Source organism: Amblyraja radiata, chromosome 5, assembly GCF_010909765.2.
Source record: "Amblyraja radiata isolate CabotCenter1 chromosome 5, sAmbRad1.1.pri, whole genome shotgun sequence".
NCBI lineage: Eukaryota > Metazoa > Chordata > Chondrichthyes > Rajiformes > Rajidae > Amblyraja > Amblyraja radiata.
The window spans coordinates 6020276-6047054 of record NC_045960.1 but is presented as its reverse complement, the minus strand read 5'-3'; the positions used below and the strand labels follow the sequence as shown (position 1 = coordinate 6047054).

At 41.0% G+C, this 26779-nt stretch overlaps 1 protein-coding gene and 4 non-coding genes across 5 annotated transcripts in view; all 5 read left to right on the top strand.

The window, feature by feature from the left end:
- wdr43 (WD repeat domain 43) overlaps nt 1-26779 on the top strand; it is a 61693-nt gene that overhangs the window by 17177 nt on the left and 17737 nt on the right. The window contains exons 4-11 of the mRNA XM_033020550.1: nt 2155-2275; nt 5857-5996; nt 7146-7248; nt 8695-8759; nt 10011-10176; nt 15400-15486; nt 17637-17768; nt 23996-24133. Of these exons, the coding sequence (XP_032876441.1) occupies nt 2155-2275; nt 5857-5996; nt 7146-7248; nt 8695-8759; nt 10011-10176; nt 15400-15486; nt 17637-17768; nt 23996-24133 (952 nt within the window). The remainder of the gene's footprint in view (nt 1-2154; nt 2276-5856; nt 5997-7145; nt 7249-8694; nt 8760-10010; nt 10177-15399; nt 15487-17636; nt 17769-23995; nt 24134-26779) is intronic.
- Nucleotides 50-123, top strand: LOC116973890. The gene has a single exon (XR_004412172.1). It is a non-coding gene; the product is annotated as a small nucleolar RNA SNORD53/SNORD92 (small nucleolar RNA).
- Nucleotides 3742-3815, top strand: LOC116973889. The gene has a single exon (XR_004412171.1). It is a non-coding gene; the product is annotated as a small nucleolar RNA SNORD53/SNORD92 (small nucleolar RNA).
- On the top strand, nt 13420-13493 carry LOC116973888. The gene has a single exon (XR_004412170.1). It is a non-coding gene; the product is annotated as a small nucleolar RNA SNORD53/SNORD92 (small nucleolar RNA).
- LOC116973885 lies at nt 26228-26355 on the top strand. The gene has a single exon (XR_004412167.1). It is a non-coding gene; the product is annotated as a small nucleolar RNA SNORA31 (small nucleolar RNA).

Genomic DNA, 26779 nt, shown 5'->3' with positions numbered 1-26779 from the left:
TTTAAAAAAAATTGGGCTATGCAGATTTAATGCAGATTTCCAGAAGGACTTGCAGTGATGATGTCTTAAGGTTTCGCTGTATGGCTGATAAATATGACGATACCTCCTTGGCTGTCTGAGCAAGCTGACTAACACCTTGACTTTGGTCTCGAGTAATTTAACAAAACAAGGAAGCTGGGAACTATGCATGTGAACTGTTGACCATTGACCTTGTTTATGCATGTGTCTGGAATACAGAATTGTCTTTCTCTCTGGTGCCTCTCGTTCACCCTCGTCCCTCTGCAATAAAAAAAATACCTATTATTACACTGGTGAGATAAGTATAGAATGAAAGGACTTTCTTGTTTCCTGTTAAGATTCTTGAACCAAATAGCTCCTTGTTTACTGCCCCAAAACCTACGACAATGCAACGTTCAAATGTTTTCCTTCTCCCGTGTGTTAGAGGGCGCTGTCATCTTTTGAACCTTAGCCTTTTTTCTTCCACTTTTTCTCACAGAGAGTGGTGAGTCTGTGGAATTCTCTGCCTCAGAGGCAGGTTCTCTGAATGCTTTCAAGTGAGAGCTAGATAGGGCTCTTAGAAATAGGGGATATGGGATATCAGCCATGATCACATGGTTCGAAGGGCCGAATGGCCTACTCCTGCACCTATTGTCTTTGGTGACATTGATTGTGAAAAGAAGCTGTTTGAAGAAATATTTGGAAAGGATTCCAGGGAACAGGCTATATTTACTGGGTCTACCTTGATATTCTAGGTTGGGGTAGTTTTGCTCTAATTTGGAGGGATAGGAGTGTCAGTTTTAGACCAATTTTATTTAGAGATAGGGCACGGCTCACGTGTCCATGTCGACCAGCAAACACCCCGTACACTAGTTCTACCCTACGCACTAGGGGCAATTTACAGAAGCCAATTAACCTACAAGCCCTGGGTCTCTGACACTGCAAGGTAGCAACTCAACCACTGCTGCCGCCCTGTGTTATTTGAGATTTTTTTTAAGTTTAACTTCCTGAGGCAGCTAGACCAAGGAAGGAACAAAAAAAAAGGACAAATTCTCTCAAGTTTTAAGTCACTAAAATTGTCTTATTGGGGAGGTGAGGTTAAGTACTTTAAACAAAGAGCTTAAAAAAATCTATAATGTATCTTATAATATCGAACTAAATCTCTTTTGGAAAAGATGATATAACCCGAGTAGTATTTTGCAATCTGCCTCCCCTAAAGCATTACTTGTTAGTGTGAGATTGGACATTTATTTAGACCAATAAATCCCAACTATAGAATATATCATGTATCTGCATGCAAATTATTGATATTGTAACAAAATAGTATTCCTTGTAATAAAAAGGAACTGCAGATACCAAGATAGACAACAAAATGGTGGTGTAACTCCACAGGTCAGGCAGCATCTCTGGAAAACGTGGATAGGTGAGGTTTCGGGTGTACCTTGGACCTAATCCCACCTTGCAGATAGCTTTGCAAGTGGATGGTCTGAGCAAGCCAATTCAGTGTTTTCCCAGATAGACACAAAAAGCTGGAGTAACTCAGTGGGTCAGACAGTGTCTCTGGAGAAGAATAGGTGGCTTTTTCCTTTGTATTTCCAGAGTTTTTATTTTGGAATATTTCTTGACCATGAGAGTTAAATTGAGGATTTACTTAATCTTTTTCCCTGCACTCTACCTATAAATTGTGGGGATTGCATTATTCCTATTCTGTTAGCAGGTTGTAGAGTCTATAGACGGCCATGTGTGAGTTTGAGTGAAGCCACTGTGAAATTCCTGAGTCATGAATTCGGTCCATCCAGTCTACTCGATCATGGCTGATCTACCTTTCCCTCTCAACCCCATTCTCCTGCCTTCTCCCCATAACAACTTGACACCTTCACTAATCAAGAATCTGTCAATCTCCGCCTTAAAAATACCTGGTTTGCACCCAAGTTTTCATTTTGGACGTTGCTTTTATTTTTTGTCGCTGTACTGATGATTTCTCATAGTTTCCCGCCGCTCTTTCCATCCAACCCTCTTTAGCTGCCCAACTGTTTGTCGTTAGATATTGAGCTGTGCGACTTTGATCATTTGGGGTTGTATTGCGATGTTTGTTACCACTCCAATAATTGTTAATTTTTAATTTTTTTTAATAACTCACCCCACCTCCCAAATCAGCAAATGGAAAGCAGAGAAAGGCAGCATCAGTCACCTATGCCTGAGCCCCGATGGAAAGATGTTGTTATCAGCAGGCTGTGGTATCACGCTATGGAACCTGGAGACCAAAGAAGTATACAGGGTGAGTACTTGCTGATCTTATTGTGCTGATCACATTACATTGTGCTGCAAATTCTGTTTTCTTTTGAAAATGAGTGCAATGTCTGTAATGGTCTGGTGTGTTTAGAAAAATGTTATATGTTAAGTAAAGTTATTAAACTATGGAACATATCTAATCTGCAAGAAGTAGGTATGTTGCAAAGCCTACCTGAAGCGTCTTTGAAAATCTGCCGCTACGGGTGTGCGCGATTTTGGCGCCGTTTAGAGGGGGCGGGTTTAAAACGCGATTTTCTCTAGGCTGTTCAAATCGAAGATGTTCAGCCTAGTTAATTATTAACGAAAAATCGCTGGAAGACCCCGTCGCAAAAGCTATTATTAGGTTTAAAGGCCTTGAATAATAGTTATAGTAGTTTAAAAATCAATCTCTAAACCCGCGACCGCCAGCAACCGCAGGGTCTCATAAAGCAGACAACTGAAGGAAGGTTGTATATTTTTACATTAAAAAGGGCTTCTAAAGATCCCGTTATACAAAGTTTACTATTGCGAGTAGCTCATTTTGGCCCCATTATATTGCGCAGTATTTTTCTGGGCATTTGAGGGCACAAATCTACCGCAATGTGAACGTTCTAAACCAGCGCGTTCCACAGGGACCCACTGGAAAGCTGATTTAAATGGGCATTTATTTACAGCAATTGAACACTGAATTCCTTCCATTTGGCCTATAAATTAATGTAAATGAGATTTAAAAATCATGTTTTATTGTGATTTATTTGTGAATATTATTTGGACATTTAGGCTATTTAAAAATGTTAATCATTTATTAAGAAATGGATAGATGTTTAGATCTAGTAATTGAAGTCTGAAATTAGCTACAATTAGGTAACTAACTAAGTATATGCTTTAATTTCAGGTCATCCAAGTAAGATTATTTTATATTTGTTTCAGAATGCTTCAATCTATGATAACTGAAAATTTCATTCAGTTCTCTTAATTTTTAAGAAAGTTATGGGCTTTTGACTGTTCACGATCACAACTTTTTTGTTATGTCCATAGAAAATCAATAGGGAACAAGATGCTCATTTCCGAGTATGAAAATGGCCATAACTTTTTAAATACTTGAGATATGAAAGTGAATTAGGTGTCAAATTAAACTTATTTTTATGCTTTATCTGATGGGATAAATTACAGACTTGATTTTTAAAATCTCAAAATTTTGTAACATTGCTACAAGAAGCACATAGAATTAGACATTTTGATCTGCCTTTGGTTAGTTATAAGAATAAGCAAAAGATCCAAGTGCTCTTGTTTCTATCTGCAAACCCATATATTTTCCTTTGTTTCAAATATTAATCTTTTTTCCTTTGGACTTGTATGAAAACATTGTAGTTTCTAACAATCCAGTTGGAAAAAGATTGTTGTAATGCAATGAATGCTTTGTGAACTTGGAAGCATTTAACTTTTGACACCAATACCCAATTCCAGAAGGTCTTGCTGTGATGATGTATTAAGGTTTCGCTATATTGCTGATAAATATGATGACACCTCCTTGGCTGTCTGAGCAAGACCACTAACTAACCTCTTGATTTGTTCGGATGTTGTGTATTCGTGCAGATTTAATTTAAAGTAAAGATGCCAAAAGCGTTAAACTGACACCTCTTGTGCCCCTATAGACACAAGCTGCCAAGTAGTACGGATTTTCCGTATTCCGTATAGGCCCGACTTCCTGTTTCATCTTGCTGCTTAAAAAATGCGAGGATATAAAAAGTCATACTGTAACTATAAAAATAATAGCAGATTAAATCTATTAGTATTTTAAATTTCAAGTTCTGGATGATTATTTTTGTAAGCTTTGATCTGCCTGCCCCTCTACAGGTTTAAACAGCGCTGTCAGTTTAACGTGTGGGAATTTAAACGAACAGCGCTATGGGTTCTAATTATAGCCCTACCAGCTGGAGCGCTATTGCCTTTACACATAGCGCTATGGGTCACAGAATGTTCGGGGAGGGAGAAGGAGAGAGGGAGGGTGGGAATAAGAGAGGGAAGGAGAAAAAAAGGATGGAGAGAAGGAGAGGGAGGGAGAGAGCGAGGAGGGAGAGGGAGGCTTCCAAAATGGCTTCTACATCATCATCTGGTGCTAAAAGCAGGAAAGCAGCCGTTCAAACAGCAGTACACAAAGAGATGGCAATGAATGCACTGTCAAGTAAGGTGCGTAGAAGACATGTCAATTGGTAGCAAAGTTATGCATTCTTGTACTCTTACATGGGCATGACCGTATATTAAAAAACACTTTTTTTCAGCAAAATGGCACTGTAAAAATACTGATTTTCAGGTACTAGAATACTGAAATGCTCTGACAAAACTTGGCAGTTCTGGTATAACGTTTAGCATAAGATAAAGTCCAGTAAAGTCCGATCAAAGATAGTCCGAGTGTCTCTGATAAAGTAGATATTACTTCAGGAATGCTCTCTAGTTGTTGGTAGGATGATTCAGTTGCCTGGTACCATGCATAAGAGTAGCCTGACCTCGATGGAGAATGAAGGAAGTGTTCAATTGAAAAATTGGTTGATAATTATTTGAACAATAACAGAATGGCTTTTGTGTGTGAGGAGTGGGCTTTGGTTGGAGAAGGGAATGAACTAGTGTAATCACCATGGATTTGTGGTGGAGCATGAAGTCCACAATGGAGACTTGCAGCCAAATGTCCTTTCGTGCGGGAGTTTTTACTGATTCCATCATGACCGGCCATTCTGTTCTAAACATCGAAAGATTTTCCTAGGGTTCATTTTAGTGTTACATTGGGAGGAAAGAAATCTCTGAAGGCTTTAGAAATTTATAACAGAATGGCTAGTTGGAGATTTGTAACCATAATGTACAAATGGGTGGCACAGCGGTAGAGTTGCTGACACACGAGTGAACTGTCCTCTCTTCCTCTTAAAGTTTGCATTTCAGTTGATCACCTACAGTTCAAATGCTTTGTGCAAGATTGTTTAGTTTAGGGGGTAGATAGGATTGATTAATAAATAGGATTGGGTGGCACGGTGGCGCAGCGGTAGAGTTACTTGCCTCACAGCACCAGGGTCCCGGGTTCGATCCTGACTACGGGTGCTGTCTGTATGGAGTTTGTTCGTCCTCCCTGTGACGGTGTGGGTTTTCTCCAGATGTTCTAGTTCATCGCACACTCCAAAGGCGTACAGGTTTGTAGGTTAATTGGCTTTGGTAAAATTATAAATTGTCCCTAGTGTGTGCAGGATATTGCTAGTTAGCGTGGAATCGGTGGGCCGAAGGACTTGTTTCCGCGCTGTCTCTAAAGTTTAATGTAACCTGAGGTTACATCATGTCATGACTGTTTAATTTCAAGTGGTGAGATGTGTGAAATTGTGACTAGGCCTGCACAGCTAACCCAATTGCTTCTGCCTGCATTGTGGTGTTTGTATTGGGGAGGATAAGGCAGGAAGTGGAATTAACAGAATAACTGGAATGGGTAGGGAGATGGCAGCTGCATTTAGGTTGAAATAAGTTGGTATGGTTTTATCAAGATACCTAGTGGTGAATGTTTAACAAAACAGACCGAGTGTAATTGATTTCCTTATGTTCTGCCTGCAGAAGTTTACAGGTCATGCAACAGCAGTATCGTCACTTACATTTGTAACAATACGACCACCTAACGACAGCCAGCCATCTGACGGAATAACTGGCCTGTATTTCCTCTCAGGAGCTGTGCATGATCGACTTCTTAATGTTTGGTGAGACACGTGTCCATTTTGTTTTTTTGCATGCTCACTAGAGGGTAATGATGCTGCTCTTTCCAACCTCTTGAAATATCCACTGTTTCGCCAAACAGTTGTGTTCGGACCAAGGATGACTAGATCTCTTGGTTACCAACTAATTAAACTCCTCTTCCCACTGCCATGCTGATCTTTCTGTCCTAGGCCACCCCCATTGCCAGTGAGTCCACATGTTAAATGGAGGAACAGCACCTGGTATTCCACTTGCGTAAGCCTACGCCCGGCCCAACAGAGAGTCACACAGTGTGGAATCAGGCCCTTCGGTCCAACTTGCCCACACCAACTAACTAATCCCACCTGCCCACATTTGGTCCATATCCCTCCAAACCTGTCCGATCCATGTACCTTTTTGTTTCGTAAACGTTGGGATAGTCCCAGCCTCAACAACCTCCTCTGGCAGCTTGTTCCACATACCCACCATCCTTTGTGTGAAATAGTTATCCCCCAGATTACCATCAAATCATTTCCCCCTTCACCTTAAACCTATGACCTCTGGCCCTCGATTCACCTACTCTAGGCATCTACCCGATCTATTCCCCTCATGATTTTACACACCTCTATAAGATCACCCATCCTCCTGCGCTCCAAGGAATAGAGTCCCATCCTGCTCAACATCTCCCTATAGCTCAGATCCTCGAGTCCTGGTAACATCCTCGTAAATCTTCCCTGCACATTTTCCAGCTGAACAGTATGAACATTGAATTCTCCAAGTTTAGGTAACCACCAAACCCCCTCCTTCTACCCTCTGTGTCCCACCTGGATGAGCACCTTCTTCTTCTCTCCCCTTCCACCTACATTCCTTCCTCTAGCTTCACAACTCTTCAATCCTTTTGTCTCACCTGCCATTTTATCTATGGCCTTAGTCCAACCATTTGCCGATCAAACACCTTTCCCCCTCTGGATCCTATTACTTGCCAGGCTTTGTCCTGCCCTTCCACTTCCAGCTTTCTTCCCACCCCAACCACAATCAGCCTGAACAAGGGTCACCTATCCATGTTCTCCAGAGGTGTCACCTCACCGCTGAGTTACTCGACGCTTTTGTTTTGAAAGCAAGCATCTGCAGTTTCTTGTTTCTACATTTGATAACTTGTTGCTATTGTTCAACAGGCAAGTGCGATCCGATAAGAAGGATAAGAATGCAGTGCTGTCCTTCATACTGGCAGATGAGCCTGTGTATGTGGACCTGGCCACTTCAGGTGATAGAGAAGATGTACGTGGACAATCTCAGATGAGCATTGGTTTTAATTTGTGAAGTTTGTGAATCTCAAATTGGTTTTGAAAATAACAAGGATATGCTATGGATTTTACAGAATATCATAGTCTCTGGTTGCAGACCTCAGACTAAAAGCTTTAAAGGACAGCTTGTTCATTTAGTTTAATTTACTTTAGAGATGCAGCGTGGAAATAGGCCCTCCAGCCCACGAGTGCGAGCCGACCAGCGATCCCCGTACACGAGCACTATCCTACGCTAGTGGCAATTTACAATCTGTTCCCAAGCTAATTAACCTACAAACCAGCACGTCGTTGGAATGTGGGAGGAAACCGTAGCACACGGGGAAACCCACGCGGTCACGACGAGAATGCACAGACTACGTACAGGCAACACCCGTAGTCAGGATCGAACCATGTAAGGCAGCAACTCAACCGCTGCGACACCGTGCTGCCCCTAAATTTGATTACAAGAATATTCTTTACCCTCATTTGAAACAGTTAATAGCTTGTAGAGATAACACAATTCAGTAACTTGTCAAACAAAAAGGTGTTTTGACAATTTGATTGTAACTACCATCAAGAAACAAGACGGCTTCTTGAATGTTTTACACAGAAGCCATTTCTCCTTCCATACTGGAGTCGCCAAAACCATTCCACTGTCCACAGTGCAGTTCAGGGGTTTGATGGAACATTTCCCCACTTACCTAGGTTAGTGCAGCTCCAACAACAGTGAATCACGAACCAGAGAAAAGCACTCCTTTGTTATTAACACCCCATTCCCTTTCTTCTCTTCCGCTACACTGTGGTGGCACTAAACACTTGTGCAAATTTTGATTCAGTGCTGTGTGGAATTGTCTACCTCTCTGCAAAGTGAATAAAGTATAATGTGGTTGGAGGTCAAGATGACACCTTTCTCTCAAAAGGTGCTGAAGAAATAATATTTGAAAATGAAGGTAGACAAAAACGCTGGAGGAACTCAGCGGGTGAGGCAGCATCTATGGAGAGAAGGAATGGGTGATGTTTCGGGTCAATACCCGAAACTTCACACATTCCTTCTCCCCATCGATGCTGCGTCACCCGCTGAGTTCCTCCAGCGTTTTGTCTACCTTCGATTTTTCCAGCATCTGCAGTTCTTTCTTAAACTTAAATATTTGAAAATGGAGTAGTTTCCTTTTACACAGTGTGGTGGGTGCCTGGATCGAGCTGCCAGAGATGGTGGTGTAGGCAGATATACCCGCAGCGTGGAGGTTTTTAGATGGGCACATGGATATGCAGGAAATAGGCGGCATATGGATCCTGTGTGGGCAGATGAGATTAGTTTATCTTGGCGTCATGTTCAGCGCACACATCGTGGGCCAAAGGGCCTGTACCTGTGCTGCACTGCTCTGTTTTATTGTAAGTTAATTACATAAACCAGGAAGTAATTTGTAATCTTGTCCTTCAGCCGGTGAAGTTGGCGGTTGTTTGCCGGGATGGACAAATGCACTTGTTCGAACAAATCTTAAATGGGTAAGAATTGGATCTACTCCTATACAACTTACTGTACCCGCGATAATCAGAGTATATTAAAGCAGTAAATGTGATCCTTAGTAATCAAAGAAATGTTGATTCTGAAATGCGTAAATGTCCCCATTTCAGATTGGTTGACGGAAATGAAGAGCCCTTTCTAGTGTGTGTGGGTATATGTATGTTTTTAATATAATATTGATCTCCTATTGCCCACTCTGCATGTTGTGTGAGTGGGGCTTCTTGTCTGAAATGGGCATTCTTTGAGAGCACCAGGGCACCCTTGGGTGGGGCAAGGGAAGCTCCTCTCAAGGATAATCCCAAACATGTACATTGGAGCTGCCTGCTCGTAGCCCAGACCATCATGCGAACCAACCTCCCTTCCATCGACTCCATCTACACTTCACACTGCCTTGGCAAGGGCAAAGATCCTATAGCAAGCAAGATAGACCACTCCTTCTAAATGCAATGGGCTGACATGTAGTACGCAACGGAGCGGAACGTGGGCCTTTTTTTCATCCATGTCAGTGACCCGACTCGCACTGTAATCAGCGTTGCGGGGGAACAGTTTGTGTTAATAAATTATAATTCTGAAAATGAGGAGAAGATTTTTCCCAAATAACTATTTATTTTTACGAGGATGTTTCCGTAACCGGCTTCCGTCTCCGCACTATTATCTTTGCTCCGCTATGGGATCTTTGGTGCGGAGACGGAAGCCGGTTACGGAAATGGGGCCGAAAATGACCCATGAATCTGCCCATGACCGTACTACGTCTTTTTCGTCGAGCGATCTATCTTGCTTGCTATAGGATCTTTGGGCAAGGGCACCAGCATAATCAAGGACCTCACACTCCGGTCACTCCCTCTTCTCTCTACAATCAAGCAAGAGGTACAGAAGTGTGGAAACTCACACCTCCAGATTCAGGGACAGTTTCTTCCCTGGTGCTATTAGGCAACTGAACCATCCTACCACCAGCTGACCTTCCATCTACCTCATTGTAGACCCTTGGACTACCTTTAATCAGACTTTACTAGACTTTATCTTGCACTAAACGTTATTCCCTTCATCCTGTATCTGTACACTGTGGACGGCTTGATTGTAACCACGTATAGTCTTTCTGCTGACTGGATTGCAGGCAACAAAAAAAACTTTTCAATATACATCTGTACACGTAACAATGATAATAAATTAAACTAAAAAGATGATATTCATCTTTTTTTAATGCATAACTGATGGTTTTGTTTACTCTGTAGATACTGCAAAAAGCCTCTCATGCCGACCTGCACTTTGCAGATAGCAACATCGGGGAAAGGAAATGACGTGAGACCTGTTCCTATCCTGGCCGCCACCTTCTGTTCAGACAGTCGATCAGTGTTGGTAGCTTACAACACTCTGCTGCATCCAATCATTGAAAGAGTGGTAAGTAATGAAATGGGGGGGGCAACTTTATGGGCCTGTCCCACTTGGGGCATTTATTTATTAGAAGTAGACATATTATAAAATGTAGTTACATATTATAGTAAAAAAACTTTTCATATACATCAGTCATACATTATTAAAATTTTCCATTATCAATTACTTCTGCTTCTAGTGTTTTTATTTTTTATAGAAAGAGGGAGAAAGAGAGGGTAGAAAGTTACAAAGAAAAAAGAAAAAAAAACACAACAGAAAAACAAGGGAGGTGGAATGGGTTACCTGTAATACGTCAATGGAGATAGGTTCGTAGGTTATAAAGTATAGCTTTTCATCTGTTCCTGAGTTCAAGTTTCAGTTGGGTCCTCGTGCTGTGCCAATCTATCCCTTCAGATAGTTAATGAATGGAGCCCAAATTTTATGGAAAAGATCTTGTTTGTCCATTAAGACAAGTCTAATTCTTTCTAAGTATAGGGTCTCCGACGTTTCCGTAATCCACATTTTAATTGTGGGGGTTGTAGGGCCTTTCCAAAATTTTAATATTAATTTTTTTCAGGTTATTATACTATAGTTGAGGAAATTTCTTTGGTTTGTTGTGAGTGTTAAGCTTTGTTCTGATATTCCAAGTATTATTAATTTTGTGTCTGGGTCCAGTTTTGTATTAATAACTTCTGAAGTTATTTCAAAAATATCAGTCCAGAAATGTTTAAGTTTTATACAGTTTGCAAACGTATGTGTTAAATTAGCCTCTAGATGTAGACATTTATCACAAATAGGAGAGATTTGTGGGAAGATTCTATTTAGTTTTATTTTAGAGTAGTGTAGTCTATGTAAGACCTTGAATTGTATTAAAGTATGTCTGGCATTTAATGAACATTGATGTATTTGTTGTAAACTTTCGTCCCACATATCTTTCGTGATAGGGTGACCTATTTCATTTTCCCATTTGTATCTATATGGTTCGGTCGGTGGTACCTCGTTGTTTAGTAGGGTGTTATAAATATAAGCTATTAGTTTTTCAGTATTAGGATGCTTGTTCAAACATTCATCAAGAATTTCTGATTCCCTATTCCTGTAGACTTGTGTATTAGATTTAACATAATCTCTAATTTGTAGATATCTGAAGAAATTATTTGAGTGCAGTCCATAATTCTGTTGTAACTCTTGAAATGAAAGAAAAGTACCTTTCCCATAAAGATGTCCTATATTTTTGATTCCATAATTTTTCCATTGTGTGAAACCTTTGTCCATAAAGGATGATTTGAATAAAGGATTATTTACACTGGGAAGGCAGAGTGGTATATTATTCAATTTTAATTCTTTTTTTATTTGTTTCCAAATTCGTATTCCACTATGTATTATGGGGTTTTCTTTATAGGTTTTTTTGTGCAGTTTTGTGGGGGCAAATATGATCGGTCCAATTTCAAAAGGTAGACAGTCTTCCTTTTCCATCATTAACCAATCTGGTTGTTGATCCATTTCTTCCAGCCAGAAATTCATGTTTTTAATATGGACTGCCCAAAAATAAAATAAGAAATTTGGCAAAGCCAAACCTCCATTTATCTTTGACTTACATAAATGTTTTTTACTTATTCTATGATTCTTATAATCCCAGACAAAACTTGTAACAATGGAGTCGACTTTTTTGAAAAAAGTTTTTGGGATATATATCGGAATTAATTGAAGTAGGTACAGCAGTTGCGGTAAAAAAATCATTTTTATAGCATTAATTCTCCCAAGCATAGAAATGGGGAGTGTTTTCCAGTATTGAATATTCTTATGTAGTTTATTCAGTAAGGGTGGGAAATTTAGTTTAAATAAGGAGGTATATGTCTTAGTTACATAGATTCCTAAGTATTTAAATTTATCTTTAACTATTTTAAAAGGGGATTGTTGTATTGTATGTAAATTGAGTTTTGTTATTGGCATGATTTCGCTTTTATTCCAATTAATTCTATATCCCGAAAACTGACCAAATTGAGTTATTAGATTTAATAGGTTTGGAATACTAGTTTCTAATTTTGTAATATATATTAGTATATCATCTGCATATAAGGAGATTTTATTCCTTGTGTCTCTAGTATTGTATCCAAATATTCCTGGATGGTTTCTAACGCTTTCTGCTAGGGGTTCGATTGCAAGAGCAAATAATAGTGGGGATAGTGAGCATCCTTGTCTACAGCCTCTAGAGAGATTAAATGTAGTTGATAACATTTTGTTTGTTAATATTCTAGCTGTTGGATTAGAATATAACAATTTAACCCATGTACAGTACTTCTCTCCTAGTTGAAATGTTTCCATCACCGAAAATAAATATGGCCATTCTACCTGGTCAAATGCTTTTTCAGCATCTAACGAGATAATTGCTAGCTCTGCATTAGGGATTCTATTGGAGTATATAATATTAAATAATCTTCTCAGATTATAAAATGAATACCGTTTGGGGATAAACCCTGTTTGGTCGGGATGTATTAATTTGCTGATCACTAAGCTCAATCTATTAGATAGAATCTTAGTTAATATTTTCTGATCAGTATTTAAGAGGGCTATAGCTCTGTATGAACCTGGGTCTTCAAGATCCTTGTCCGTTTTTGGTATAAGTATGATTGTAGATTCATTTAGAGTTTCTGGGAGTTTTTGTTGAGTATAAGCGTATTTGTACATTGTCTGTAGGCGTGGTGAAAGCAAATCATAATTTTTTTTATAAAATTCAGAATTTAGACCATCAGGTCCTGCGGACTTTCCGTTTTTTAAGGATTTGATTGACTCTTCGATGTCTTTTATCGTAATTTCAGCCCCTAGCAATTCTCTCTCTTTCTGATCTAGACCCGCAAACTTACAATTCTGTAAAAATGTTTCCATTCCTGTTGATTGTTCTGTTATTTTAGATGAATACAATTTTTGGTAGTATTGTAGAAATCTATCATTAATATCTTTAGGCAGTGTTAATGTTTCTCCCTTGTCTGTTCTAATTTTGTATATTGTTTTTTCCCCATCCAATTTGCGAAGTTGACGCGCTAATAGTTTTTGTGGTTTGTCACCGAATTCAAAATTTAATTGTTTTGTATGTTGATAAAGTTTTATAACTTGGTCTGAATATATTAATATTAATCTTTTTTCCTTTGGACTTGTATGAAAACATTGTAGTTTCTAACAATCCAGTTGGAAAAAGATTGTTGTAATGCAATGAATGCTTTGTGAACTTGGAAGCATTTTACTTTTGACACCAATACCCAATTCCAGAAGGTCTTGCTGTGATGATGTATTAAGGTTTCGCTATATTGCTGATAAATATGATGACACCTCCTTGGCTGTCTGAGCAAGACCACTAACTAACCTCTTGATTTGTTCGGATGTTGTGTATTCATGCAGATTTAATTTAAAGTAAAGATGCCAAAAGCAACTGACACCTCTTGTGCCCCTATAGACACAAGCTGCCAAGTAGTACGGATTTTCCGTATTCCGTATAGGCCCGACTTCCTGTTTCATCTTGCTGCTTAAATAAATGCGAGGATATAAAAAGTCATACTGTAACTATAAAAATAATAGCAGATTAAATCTATTAGTATTTTAAATTTCAAGTTCTGGATGATTATTTTTGTAAGCTTTGATCTGCCTGTCCCTCTACAGGTTTAAACAGCGCTGTCAGTTTAACGTGTGGGAATTTAAACGAACAGCGCTATGGGTTCTAATTATAGCCCTACCAGCTGGAGCGCTATTGCCTTTACACATAGCGCTATGGGTCACAGAATGTTCGGGGAGGGAGAAGGAGAGAGAGAGGGAGGGTGGGAATAAGAGGGAAGGAGAAAAAAAGGATGGAGAGAAGGAGAGGGATGGAGATAGAGGGAGGGAGAGAGCGAGGAGGGAGAGGGAGGCTTCCAAAATGGCTTCTACATCATCATCTGGTGCTAAAAGCAGGAAAGCAGCCGTTCAAACAGCAGAACACAAAGAGATGGCAATGAATGCACTGTCAAGTAAGGTGCGTAGAAGACCTGTCTATTGGTAGCAAAGTTATGCATTCTTGTACTCTTACATGGGCATGACCGTATATTAAAAAACACTTTTTTTCAGCAAAATGGCACTGTAAAAATACTGATTTCCTCAGCAAAATACTGATTTTCAGGTACTAAAATACTGAAATGCTCTGACAAAACTTGGCAGTTCTGGTATAACGTTTAGCATAAGATAAAGTCCAGTAAAGTCCGATCAAAGATAGTCCGAGTGTCTCTGATAAAGTAGATATTACTTCAGGAATGCTCTCTCGTTGTTGGTAGGATGGTTCAGTTGCCTGATACCATGCATAAGAGTAGCCTGACCTCGATGGATGGGGGGGCAACTTTATGGGCCTGTCCCACTTGGGCGACTGCCGCAACATTTTTCTGCAATGGTGGCGACAATTTTTGCTGTTGTGTGTTGTCGTGGGGGATGTCATAGGTTGTTGCCAGGTGTCGTAGGTGAATTCCATTAAAACTAGTCCCTTGCACTCACCTAAAGAGTTGCCTGTGGGACAGGCCCATTAGTATGATCATTATACTAGTTTGAAGAAGGGTCTCAACCCGAAACGTCACCTATTCCTACGCTCCATAGATGCTGTCTCACCCGCTGAGTTTCTCCAACATTTTCGTCTACCTTCGATTTTTCCAGCATCTGCAGTTCTTTCTTAAACATGATACTAGTTTCTGTTGTTTGGAGGGAGATTAAATTAGGATCTGTGCAAAAGTACCAAGTTGAAATGTTCTCTTTCCTCTTGAGTTTGAGTCCCAAATTGGCTAAAATTTTGTAAGGTGCTTGGACTTTCTGAATTTAACTTCCTTGTGGCTACAAAAGATGCCGATTTTCGATTGTGATATAACTCAATCCTAAACTGCCGAGAATATCCAAGGAAATCCGAAAATAAACACGGATCATACACAATGCCTGATGCTGTGGGGTATAAAATGTACGTAAATAATGATTGTTCAATTTGAGCAGCTTATGTACATAAATATAAATCACATTTACCTACTTTGGAAATGATTCCAGAGTGCTTTTGTTCCTCTCTATTCTAGCTATCAAATTCTGTGGGTGATATGCCCCCCCTGAATAAAGGGCTGAACTTGCTATCCCCAGTTTCTGCTGGTAATCCCTAGCCTGTCAATGCAGTTCAATGCTTAAATTGTTGTTTTGTCCTTTTATTTCCCCGTTAACTTCCCCCCCCCCAAACTTACATATGGCTCTTTTTCATTTCAGACGTTGAATACGAGTGAAGCCCATATTTGCCTGGTGAGAGATACACAGATGACCGTGTCGATCTCGACGGAGACTGCTGTAACAAAAGTAAGCAAACAAACAAGAGACAACAGGAGCAGTGGTGCTTCAGTTGAAGTTCTTGAGGAATTGCATACATTTAAACAATTGCTTCTTTTTCTGAGGATAGTTGGGTGTGTGGTACAAAGATACAGAGGATTAAAGTTCCCCATCATCAAAAGCCTTTCCACTGTCCTGCATTATCTATGTCTTTGTGGTGATGTGGCTCATACGTTGCTTCCAAAATGTAGAACGTTTTTTACTCTTGCATGTCCCTTGGTCATTTGATCTTTTCAGCTAACAGTTCTGCATGAGTTTTCTGACGTCCAACCAATGGTAGATATGCCATATCTTTGTTATATGAAAGACAAGGAGATTCTGTACTAACCCACTGTTAGTACAGAATCAGTCAGCCCAATGACTTCATTCGGAGGAGATGACTGAAAAGAAGACCAAGGGCAGAATAAGACTCCAAGTACTGGGGAAACTCAGCTGGTCAGGCAGCATCTGTGGTAGGAATAAACTGCTTCAGACTGGAGGGAATGTTGCCTGTCCATTCCCTCCACAGATGCTGCCTGACCCGCTGAGTTCCTCCAGTACCTTTTTCAAGAAGGAACTGCAGATGCTGGAAAATCGAAGGTACACAAAAATGCTGGAGAAACTCAGCGGGTGCAGCATCTGAGTTACTCCAGCATTTTGTCTTTTTTTCCCTTTGTTTCAGCATCTGCAGTTCCTTGTGTCTCCATGGTCAGAGTAATCTTCATTTGAGTTGTTTTTGATGTATTTCATAAGTTCTAGGATCCTTTTGGCCCATCTGAATTTGGCTCATTTGAACGGCCTACTCTGCCATTCAAGCAAGGCTGATCTATCATTCCCTCTCAACCCCATTCTCCTGCCTTCTCCCCCTAACCACTGACACCCTTACTAATCAAATTCATTAAACTAGTTTCCTTATATCGTCTTGCTTTTAATGTTTTTATTTTCAATGTCTGAGAGTCTGTTGCTTGGCTCTGATGGCCGCAAACCAATATTGGGACATAATTGCCTCTGGGCATTTTGAGGGCATGGGTTGGGGTTTCTCTGAAACTGTTTGAAGGTGCTCGCAACTTGGTGGGGGGGGGGGGGTTGGTTCCACAGCCTTCGACACTTAAGAGTTGGGTGCCAATGAGGCTGGCCTCCTTGCCATTCAGAGAGAGATTTGTGTGAGTGAATATTTATTTACCTATCTTGACCTTGTGTGCAGTGGACACACAACATAGAAACATAGAAATTAGGTGCAGGAGTAGGCCATTCGGCCCTTCGAGCCTGCACCGCCATTCAATATGATCATGGCTGATCATCCAACTCAGTATCCCGTACCTGCCTTCTCTCCATACCCTCTGATCCCCTTAGCCACAAGGGCCACATCTAACTCCCTCTTAAATATAGCCAATGAACTGGCCTCGACTACCCTTTGTGGCAGGGAGTTCCAGAGATTCACCACTCTCTGTGTGAAAAAAGTTCTTCTCATCTCGGTTTTAAAGGATTTCCCCCTTATCCTTAAGCTGTGACCCCTTGTCCTGGACTTCCCCAACATCGGGAGCAATCTTCCTGCATCTAGCCTGTCCAACCCCTTAAGAATTTTGTAAGTTTCTATAAGATCCCCTCTCAATCTCCTAAATTCTAGAGAGTATAAACCAAGTCTATCCAGTCTTTCTTCATAAGACAGTCCTGACATCCCAGGAATCAGTCTGGTGAACCTTCTCTGCACTCCCTCTATGGCAATAATGTCCTTCCTCAGATTTGGAGACCAAAACTGTACGCAATACTCCAGGTGTGGTCTCACCAAGACCCTGTACAACTGCAGTAGAACCTCCCTGCTCCTATACTCAAATCCTTTTGCTATGAAAGCTAACATACCATTCGCTTTCTTCACTGCCTGCTGCACCTGCATGCCCACTTTCAATGACTGGTGTACCATGACACCCAGGTCTCGCTGCATCTCCCCTTTTCCTAGTCGGCCACCATTTAGATAATAGTCTATTGGCACAGGGATGCCAATAGAGGCACTGACTCCTTTGTACGTGGACCAATTCACTTTGCTTTCTTCAATGAATGCATGAAGGTGTGTCCTATTTATGCATATAGGAACCATCTTGCCAGGTCTGTGGTGTGACTATTTGCTTGTTTTTACTCTGCAGGTGAAAACTCCAATTGTAACAGCTGAAGTTAAAGTGTTGGTGCCTGGTATTCCAGGCCACGTTGCAAGCATGAAGCCCAGGCTGATGGAATCGAGAAAGACTGAAGCTAAAAGGAAAGGAACGGAAGTGGAGGTAATTGATTGACGTTTCATTCTTGTGTTTGGAAATGGAACCGGTTCTAATTCTCCAACTTAGAATTTTAACCTCAAAATCAAAATGGAAACTTTTTTTTTTTTTCCCTGGTTGTCCATAGCATTTACTGCCTGTGCAGAGGTAGTGATGAACTGTGTTCCCTCTGATGACAGTACTAAGTGCTGTTGGGTGGAATAAGGCTTCCAGGATTTAGACATTAACGATCTATTTACAAATTTGGATTAGGACATGGTGGTACTCCCATGGACTTACTACATTTGTCCTAGGCAGCAGAGGTCGCATTTTGGATACTTAAAGCCAATCCCAAGTACATTTGCAAATTAGTTTTATACTAAATCTTTTTTTAAGTTACAATCTCCTCTTTCTCCTACTTGTCTGAAGTCAGTACTCAATATTTGGAGAGTCTGACTATTTACATGAGGTTCAATGTTTGACTGGGTGAGTTTGGGATGTATCAGCTTTGGGGAAAATGAGTCCGGGAGCTCTTGTGAGATTGGGCTAGGGTGGCTCTTTAACTTTAGCATACGTTTTACTTAATTGCTAGGTGGCATAGTGCATTCTGTATCCAGGGTGAGGGGTTAAAGCTTTAAGGTTAGGGAGGCCCAGTGGTGCATCGGTAGAGTTGTTGCCTCGCAGCATCAGCGATCCTGACTACAGGTGCTGTCTGTACGGAGTTTGCACGTTTGCCCTGTGACCCCGTACTTTTTCTCCGGGTGCCTCGGTTTCCTCCCACATCTCAAAGACGTGCAGGTTTGTAGGTTTATTGATTTCTGTAAATTGACCCTAGTGTGTGGGGGGCGGGTGTGACAGAAAACATAGGACCAGTGTGAATGGGTGATCAACTACCTCGTGGACCCAGTGGGTCGAAGGGTCTGTTTCCTCCCTGTATGTATCTCTAACTTAAATTTTGACTAGCTGAAAAAGAATACAAAGGAAGTGAGGCTGCTGAAGCCAATGTCTGCAATGAAGTCTTCTGAAAGCTGCTGAATAGCTGGAGCATGAACCAAAGCAGCAGCCTCTCCTTCAACTGACTGAGGCCTGACTGCAAATTTCATTCAGGTTGAGCGTCAGTTGCTCGTGGCCAAATTAGGTTTACATTTAATTCTTGAGCAGACATCTCATTTGGAACTCGAGCAGAAAATGTATCTTCAATAATGAAGCTCACAGTCTGAATTTAATTTGCTCATGGCTACAAAAGTGCCAATTTTCTGTGCGATTTTAACTATCCAAAACTGGCGAGAATATCTGAAGTAAATGTAGATTAAGTGGAACAAGCATTACTAATAGGTTTCCAGTGTCATCTATGAACGTATAGAACGATACTTGTAAATTTTACTTCTGAGTCACGTGAGTGACTACGTGAAGAAGGCCATCCAGGCGCACGCGCGTCATCTCGTCAGACGCATTGCGCTGCGACCGCGGTAGGAGGTGCGGAACCTCCAAGCAGTGAGTGAAAGAAAATCTGAACGTAAGTATTTTACTTTCATTTTCAGGCTGCTTTTCTCCGTGGAGACTGCGTGCAGAGAACACAGGCAAGTCTTAATATATGGAGAAAGGTGGGAGGAATAATGGAAAGTGCACCGCAGTAAGCACTCGAAGACAAAATGTCTGAGAGTAGCGGGCGCCCGACTAAAAAGTCGACGGTAGAGAAACCAACTATTTCTACACGGGAGAAAAAAGTCCCATTGAAACTCCCACAGGGAGCAAGGCCATAAAGAAAATAATAGGCCTGTAGACTCGGATGAGTGAACTATAATCATGTCAGATAGAGTTTATCAACTGGAATTCCTCATGGGTAAAATGATTTATAAAGCAAACTCCAGAAGGAGTATAAAAAACGCGGGCCTAAAGAGCCAGCGCATGGAACACCCAGGAGAGGTCCTGGGAAACGTTGGAGATGAATATGTATGTTGGCCTAGCACTGAGCCAGCAACAGAAATGTCTGAAAGACAATACAGACGTTGGTCTACAGGAGACCCAGAATGGAGCAGCACCCAAAAGTGGGCTGTCAGTATACGGCTCTATGAAGAGCTTGAGATACCCCAAAGAGGGTCAAAGAAGCGTAGGCCTATCAGAGAGCCAGCGCATGAAATACCTGATGAAAAATGCCAGGTGAAACCCATTATGAGGAGGAATAGCCAGAATATTCTGACAATGAATCATATAAGGACCAGAGCCCACACAAAAAAGAAATGTACCAGGGCTGGCCCATAAGTTCTCTAGTCCCAGAAAAAAGGGACAACCTCTAACAGAGGATATAGCAGAAGTATAAATTACCTGCTTTCCCATCATTTGGAAGAACCAACGATGGATGAGATTGAGAACAAATATGAAATCCCGTAGAATTGCGCTCTGCTAGTAGTCCCATCTGTCAACAGTGAAGTGTGGAGTTATATGGGCACTGCAGTACGCGCTCAAGAAATGAGGTTACAGCGGGTACTAAGATTAATGGGGTCAAGCATCACAGCATTTGCCAGAGACCTGGAAGAAGGAAATGTGACAACGTCACAACAGGATGTTATGGGAATGATGTGTAATGCACATTTTGAAATAAATTGTATTCGTAAAAATGCGATAAGACCTAACATACATCCTAAGTTTGCAGGGCTCTGTAAACCATCTAATAGACAATTGCCATAACGAAGGCAATATCTATACCGAAGGGTGGCGGGAACTGGTGAAGGAATAAGTCGCTTGTACCCGCATACACGATATTGGCGTACGACCCCAGGACGTGGAGGACATGGTATTCCCACAAGGGGCAAGGTACAAAAAGTGACACCAGCAAATCCTGAGGTAGGTGGTACTGGTTCTGAGACAAACATATCAGATGTGTCCTATTCACAAATTGGGGGAAGGTTACAATTCTTCCTAAAAGAATGGCAACAAATAACATCTGATGCTTATATACTGTGCAGTATAATGGGGTTTAGAATTGAATTCTACCAAAATGAAAATTCCCCTACTCAACATTATTCCAAGACGAATACATTTTTCTCTAAAGAAGAGATTAGAATCATTCAAGTAGCACTTGACATATTGAGTAAAAAAGAGGTAATTGAGAAAACAACTTATCAAAACCACCAGTTCATATCTAGTGTTTTCTCTATACCTAAAAAAGGATGGTGGCTGTAGAATCATTTAGACCTTACAAGTCTCAACCCTTTTGTACAGTATAAACATTTCAAAATGGAGACATTTACTAATGCTTTGCAGTTAATTTCAACAGAATGCTATATGGCAAGCATAGATCTCCAAGATGCGTATTACTCTGTGACCGTGCATGGTAAAGATCGTAGATATTTGAAATTTGTCTGGATGAATCAATTGTGGCAATTCAAAGCATTGCCTAATGGTTTAACCTCAGCCCCTAGATTGTTTACTAAACTGCTAAAACCAATCTTAGCATTGTTAAGAGCCCAAGGCCATTTGATAATGGTTTATTTGGATGACATTTTAATTGTGGGAGACACTGAAGCCATAACGACAGCATCAGTTTTAAAAGTCAAACTAACATTCAAAATCTTGGCTTCTTTATCTGTCCAGATAAATCTAGATTGACACCCAACAAAATAATTGATTACTTGGGGTTCACTATTAATTCAGAGCACATGATAGTGACCTTACCCAAGGACTAAAAGCTGCAGCGAATTGAGGGTTGTAAGGAACTAATTGCAGGCAAACAACCATCAATCAGGCAGGTGGCAAGCCTAATTGGCAAACTAATTGCTTCTTTTCCAGCTGTTCAGCTTGGCCCACTGCATTACCAACAACTGCAGCGAGCAAAGGTATTAGCATTTAAAAGACATTCCGGGTATTTTGATAGACCCATGCAACTGCCAAACACAGCAATTGATGATATAAAATGGTGGATAAAAAATGGTGATTGTTCTTACAGAAAAAATTCTGGTTGAATCACCAGCTATCAGCCTACAAACCGATGCAAGTGCACTAGGTTGGGGAGATGCTGATACCATCTCAAGCTGTGGAGGTAGATCGAATGCAGAGGAAGAACCTTTGCTCGAGACACATGGCATTAATTATCTTGAATTACTAAGTGTATTTCATGGGCTTAAGCCCTTTGCCGCAAGGTACAAAATTTGCATGTACAGGTTCAGATTGACAACACTACGGCAGTAGCATATGTCAATCATATGGGTGGAATCAAGTCAGAAGCATTTGACAGATTAGCAAACATGATTTGGCACTGGTCCATTAAGAGAGACATTTGGTTTTCTGCAATTTACCTACCAGGTAAATTCAATATAATTGCAGACACTAGGTCACGCAAATTTAATGACAATACAATGGATGTTAAATCGTGACATTTTCCATAAGATTGTGAAAAAATTTGGGAAACCAGAAATTGACTTGTTTGCATCCAGATTGAACCACCAGTTACCTCAATATGTTTCGTGGGAACCAGACCTAGGTGCAACAGGGGTAGATGCGTTTACCTTAAATTGGGGTGGAATGTTTTATATGCATTTCCTCCCTTTTGTCTGATCAGTAGATGTCTACAGAAGATCAAACAAGATAATGCTTCAGGCTTGTTGGTGGTTTTCCAGATTGGCCCACACAACCATGGTATCCAGTAGTGTTAAAAAATGATGACAGAACCTATAATACATGTCTCAAGACAAGAAAACCTACTCGTGCACCCTGTAACTGGTGATTTTCATCCTTTACATGATCGTATTGATTTGCAGAGTCTAAAAAGGCCATATGTTGAAATAGCCATAACAGATCACAGTATGGATGTAATTACAGGATCCTGGAGGGATAGTACCCAGAAGCAGTACATTTCTTACATTAAGAAATGGGAGCAGTTTTGTTCAACATAAAATATTTCTTACCACACTGCAGACACGTCAGATGTTGTAGAATTCTTGTCAACATTACATTTTGATGCTAATTTAAGTTATAGTGCAATCAACACTGCAAGGAGTGCCCTCTCTGCATATTTATCGAGAGCATCCGAACAACAGGTTCTAGGATCACACCCCTTGATTTGTAGATACATGAAGGGCATCTTTAATGCTAAACCTCCCAGACCGAGATATACGGAAATCTGGAATGTGAGGGATGTACTCACACTACTTAGGGATTGGAGTCCCATCTCAAATTTGTCTTTAGACAAAATCACTATGAAAATAGTCATGTTAATGGCTTTAGTCTCAGCCCAAAGAGTACAAACATTACACAAGTTACGGGTAGACAAAGTGGGAATGACAGCAGAGGAAATTACATTCTATGTCTATGACCTGCTAAAACAGAGCAGACCAGGAGTCTCGGGGTGTAAATTGTTTTTTTCAGCATATCCTACAGATCAAAGACTATGTGTAGTTATATATTTGAAACACTACATTGAGACCACCAAGCACCTTAGAGGTGTAGAATCCGCATTATTTATCAGCCATAAAAAAACACACAAAATAGTGACAACACAAACAATTTCAAGATGGCTGAAGAAGGTGCTATTGGATTCAGTAATTGATACTGACAAATTTTAATCTCGACATCGGCGGCCAAGGATTTGGACGTTCCAATAGACCATATCCTCGCGGCCGCAGGATGGGCAAATTAAAGGATGTTTACAAGTATTACCACAAAGAGATTGCAGACCCTGATGTATTTGGTGGTACTGTTTTGGATTCAGTATTAAATGTTCCCAGTGATTAAAATGGGACACATAATGTTTATCATAAAACAAACCATTAACTGATTAACAAATGTTATGGTTGTATGTTATTGACTGTTTTTCACTCATAGAGTCAATCAAAATACAGTGATACGCCGGAATTGAATCTATGGCCTGAAATCACGGAAACTTTAAAATCTTCACGTAGTCACTTGCGTGACTCCGAAGTAAAATAGTAAGATTAAACGAGAACTTACCAGTTTGAAGTTTGATCTTTATTTTATGAGGAGTTACGTCGAGGGACTACGTGCCCTCCGCTCCCACCCTAATAAAGATCAAAGGTAAGTTAAGTTTTGTATCACGTAGCTTACTATTATGCTTCGGTATATATCATCTGTGATTTCACACCGCTGCTTTGAAGATTGACGTGCGTGCGCCTGGACGGCCTTCTTCACGTAGTCCCTCAACGTAACTCCTCATAAAATAAAGATCAAACTTCAAACTGGTAAGTTCTCGTTTAATCTCACTATTACTCTGCTTAACTGTTGATTGTTCTTTTTTTCAGAGTAGCATTGAGGAGCGTCTGTCTGCCATGGATATTGATGCACTGAAAGTGAAGCACAAAGGAGGCTTTCCACAGGCTGACAGCTTTGCTGTGTTGCTTGTACAAGGACTAGAGAGTAACGACTCCTCTATTCTAAATGTAAGGTTTTGGTTGTGTCGGATGTCAGTTGCTTTGAATAGACAACGTTTTGTATTTCCATAGGATCAGTCTCTAGTCTTGACGATGGTAGGTTTTGAGAGAGAACAGTGTCAAATTTCTCCAAATTTGTTATTTTGGGCGGCACAGCGGTAGAGCTGCTGCCTCATAGTGCCCGAGACCCAGGTTCGGCCTTGACTGTGCCGAGTTTGTACGTTCTCCCTGTGACCTTGTATGGTTTTCTCCGGGTGCTCTGGCTTCCTCCCACACTCCAAAAACGTGCGGGTTTGTAGGTTAATTGGCTCAAATAGGATAGTGCTATGGTATGGGGTGATCACCAGTGGGTGCGGACGCCATGGGCCTAACAGCTTGTTTCCACACACTAAGTCTAAAGACATGCAGGTATGTAGGTTAATTGGACACTGTATAATGTCCCTGGCTGAGAAAGTTGGTAACATGGAACTAGTGTAAATGGATGATTGATGGTTGGCATGCACTCTGAGCCGAAGGGCCTTTTTCCACGCTTTAATCGAAACTACACTGTCAAAAATATCTTGCCAAATTCTTTGAGTGTGGGTTATTTTAGTTCTGTTGTTTCTCATAGTTTAAAATCTTAAGATTGACATTAAGAAGTTGCGTTTGATGTCTCTGACACTTTTTTAATCTGTTTCTAAGCGTGAAAAGGTCCATTTCGACAGCTGTAAAACTGTCTTAGCCAGGTAGTGCCACCAGATGGTGTTGGTGCATTGATAATAAATACATGAGTAGAATTGTGATCTGAGAACCAAAAATTAGCCAAGTTATCCCTAGATAAATATCTGAATACATTGAAAATTAAAATCACCACTGGACAGGTTATTTAAACTGGGAGTGTGGCACAGTGGTGCAGCAGTAGAGTTGCTGCCTTACACCAGGGACCACGGGCTCCATACTGACCACGGGTGCTATCTACGTTCTCCCCATGACCTTGTGTGTTTTCTCCGGGTGCACCCTTTCCTCCCACACTCCAAAGACATGCAGATTTGTAGTTTAATTGTCATTTATAACTTGTCTTTTTATAACACTTTTATAACACTTTTCTTCACTGGAGAAAGCTAGGTGGGAGGCAGTAAGAATTTAGACAGAGCACGTGAGGTGCATTCAGAACACAATGTCCTCGTTTTGCCACTTGCACCTCCTTCCTTCTCCACCCCTCTTCAGCCCTGACATCATCCAGACTTGCCGGATGAAGCACAGATTTTCCTGTCACTTTTCCACGCAGTATCCTCGAGATGCCGAAGTGTCAGGAAGGACAACGAGATGCTGGAGTAACTCCAGTGAGTTGGGCAGTGCCTTTGTGGAATCCACACCCTGACAATCAACTGAAGAAAGGTCCCAACCAAATGTCACCCGACCATGTTCCCCAGAGATGTTGCCTGACCCACTGAGTTACTCCAGCACTCTGTGCCCCTGTTGTGTAAACCAGCATCTGTGATTTCTTGTTTCTACATCTCTGGACTTCATGGATAACTAAGTGATGTTTCAGGTCTGGACTCTTCAGAAGGAATGTGGTTGCATACAATGCAAAAGAAAGTTAGTTTGTGAATCTGTGACCCTTGCCAACTATTTCTGGATTTGATGGCGATCTAAGATCCTGTGCAGGGATGGTCATTTTCTATAGTGCAAGACTAAACAAAGCCCAAAGTCCCTCGTGCATCCTAGGCATTGGAGTTGGTAGTGTTCAGCCGTAAGTCGATTGCATCAAAGTGCTGCCAGCTCCTGTCAGCACATTGAGAGAGACTCTGGCTTTAAGATGCCTCTTGTTCTAAATACAGTAAACCCTTGCAATAACGGACCTCTATATAACAGATTTTGGTTATAGCAGACCAAGGCTCCCGTTGCACCCTTCCTCCAGTTATCCAGTGAGCTGGTGCCCGGTGGCAGCAGCTTCCGCTTGTGGGAGCGGAGGGAGTGAGCAGTATGAAGTCAGCGTGTGTACCGGGCTCATCCCCCGGTGCACCCTCCCGGCCTTGGGTTAAATTAGAATGTATAAACTCACCTTTAAAGCATGAAATCTTCTAGCTTGTAGCTTATTAACAGTTAGAAGACAAGCTGATAATGCATTTACCGACAGCCATGAAGCATCAACAGTGGCTCTCTGGTTTACTTAAAGTGCAAGATTAATTTCCTCGTGCTTTCTGCTTGCTCTCCCAATGGCAGGTCGGATTGAATCGAGGAAAACAGAGTCAATATTTAGACTTATCTTCTGCTATCATTTTGTGACATTGGCATTGTTACGTTTACAGAGATAATGATAACTGTTTAACGTGTTATCCAGGCAAATCAGACCGTGCATGAGTTCATTAGGTTTGATTTAGAGATACAGAGTGGAAACAGGCCCGCCGAGTCCACACAGACCGGTGATCACCCTATACACTAGCCAGAAGCCAATCCTACAAACCTGAACGACTAGAATGTGGGAGAAACCTGGAGCACTCGGAGGAAACCCACACTCCAAAGACATGCAGATTTGTAGTTTAATTGGCATTTATAACTTGTCCCTAGTGTGCGGGTTGATCACTGGCCGGCGTGGACTCAGTGGGCTGAAGAGCCTGCTCCTCTAAACTAAACAAACAATGACAGTGTGGAAGAAAGGTATATGCAGCAGAG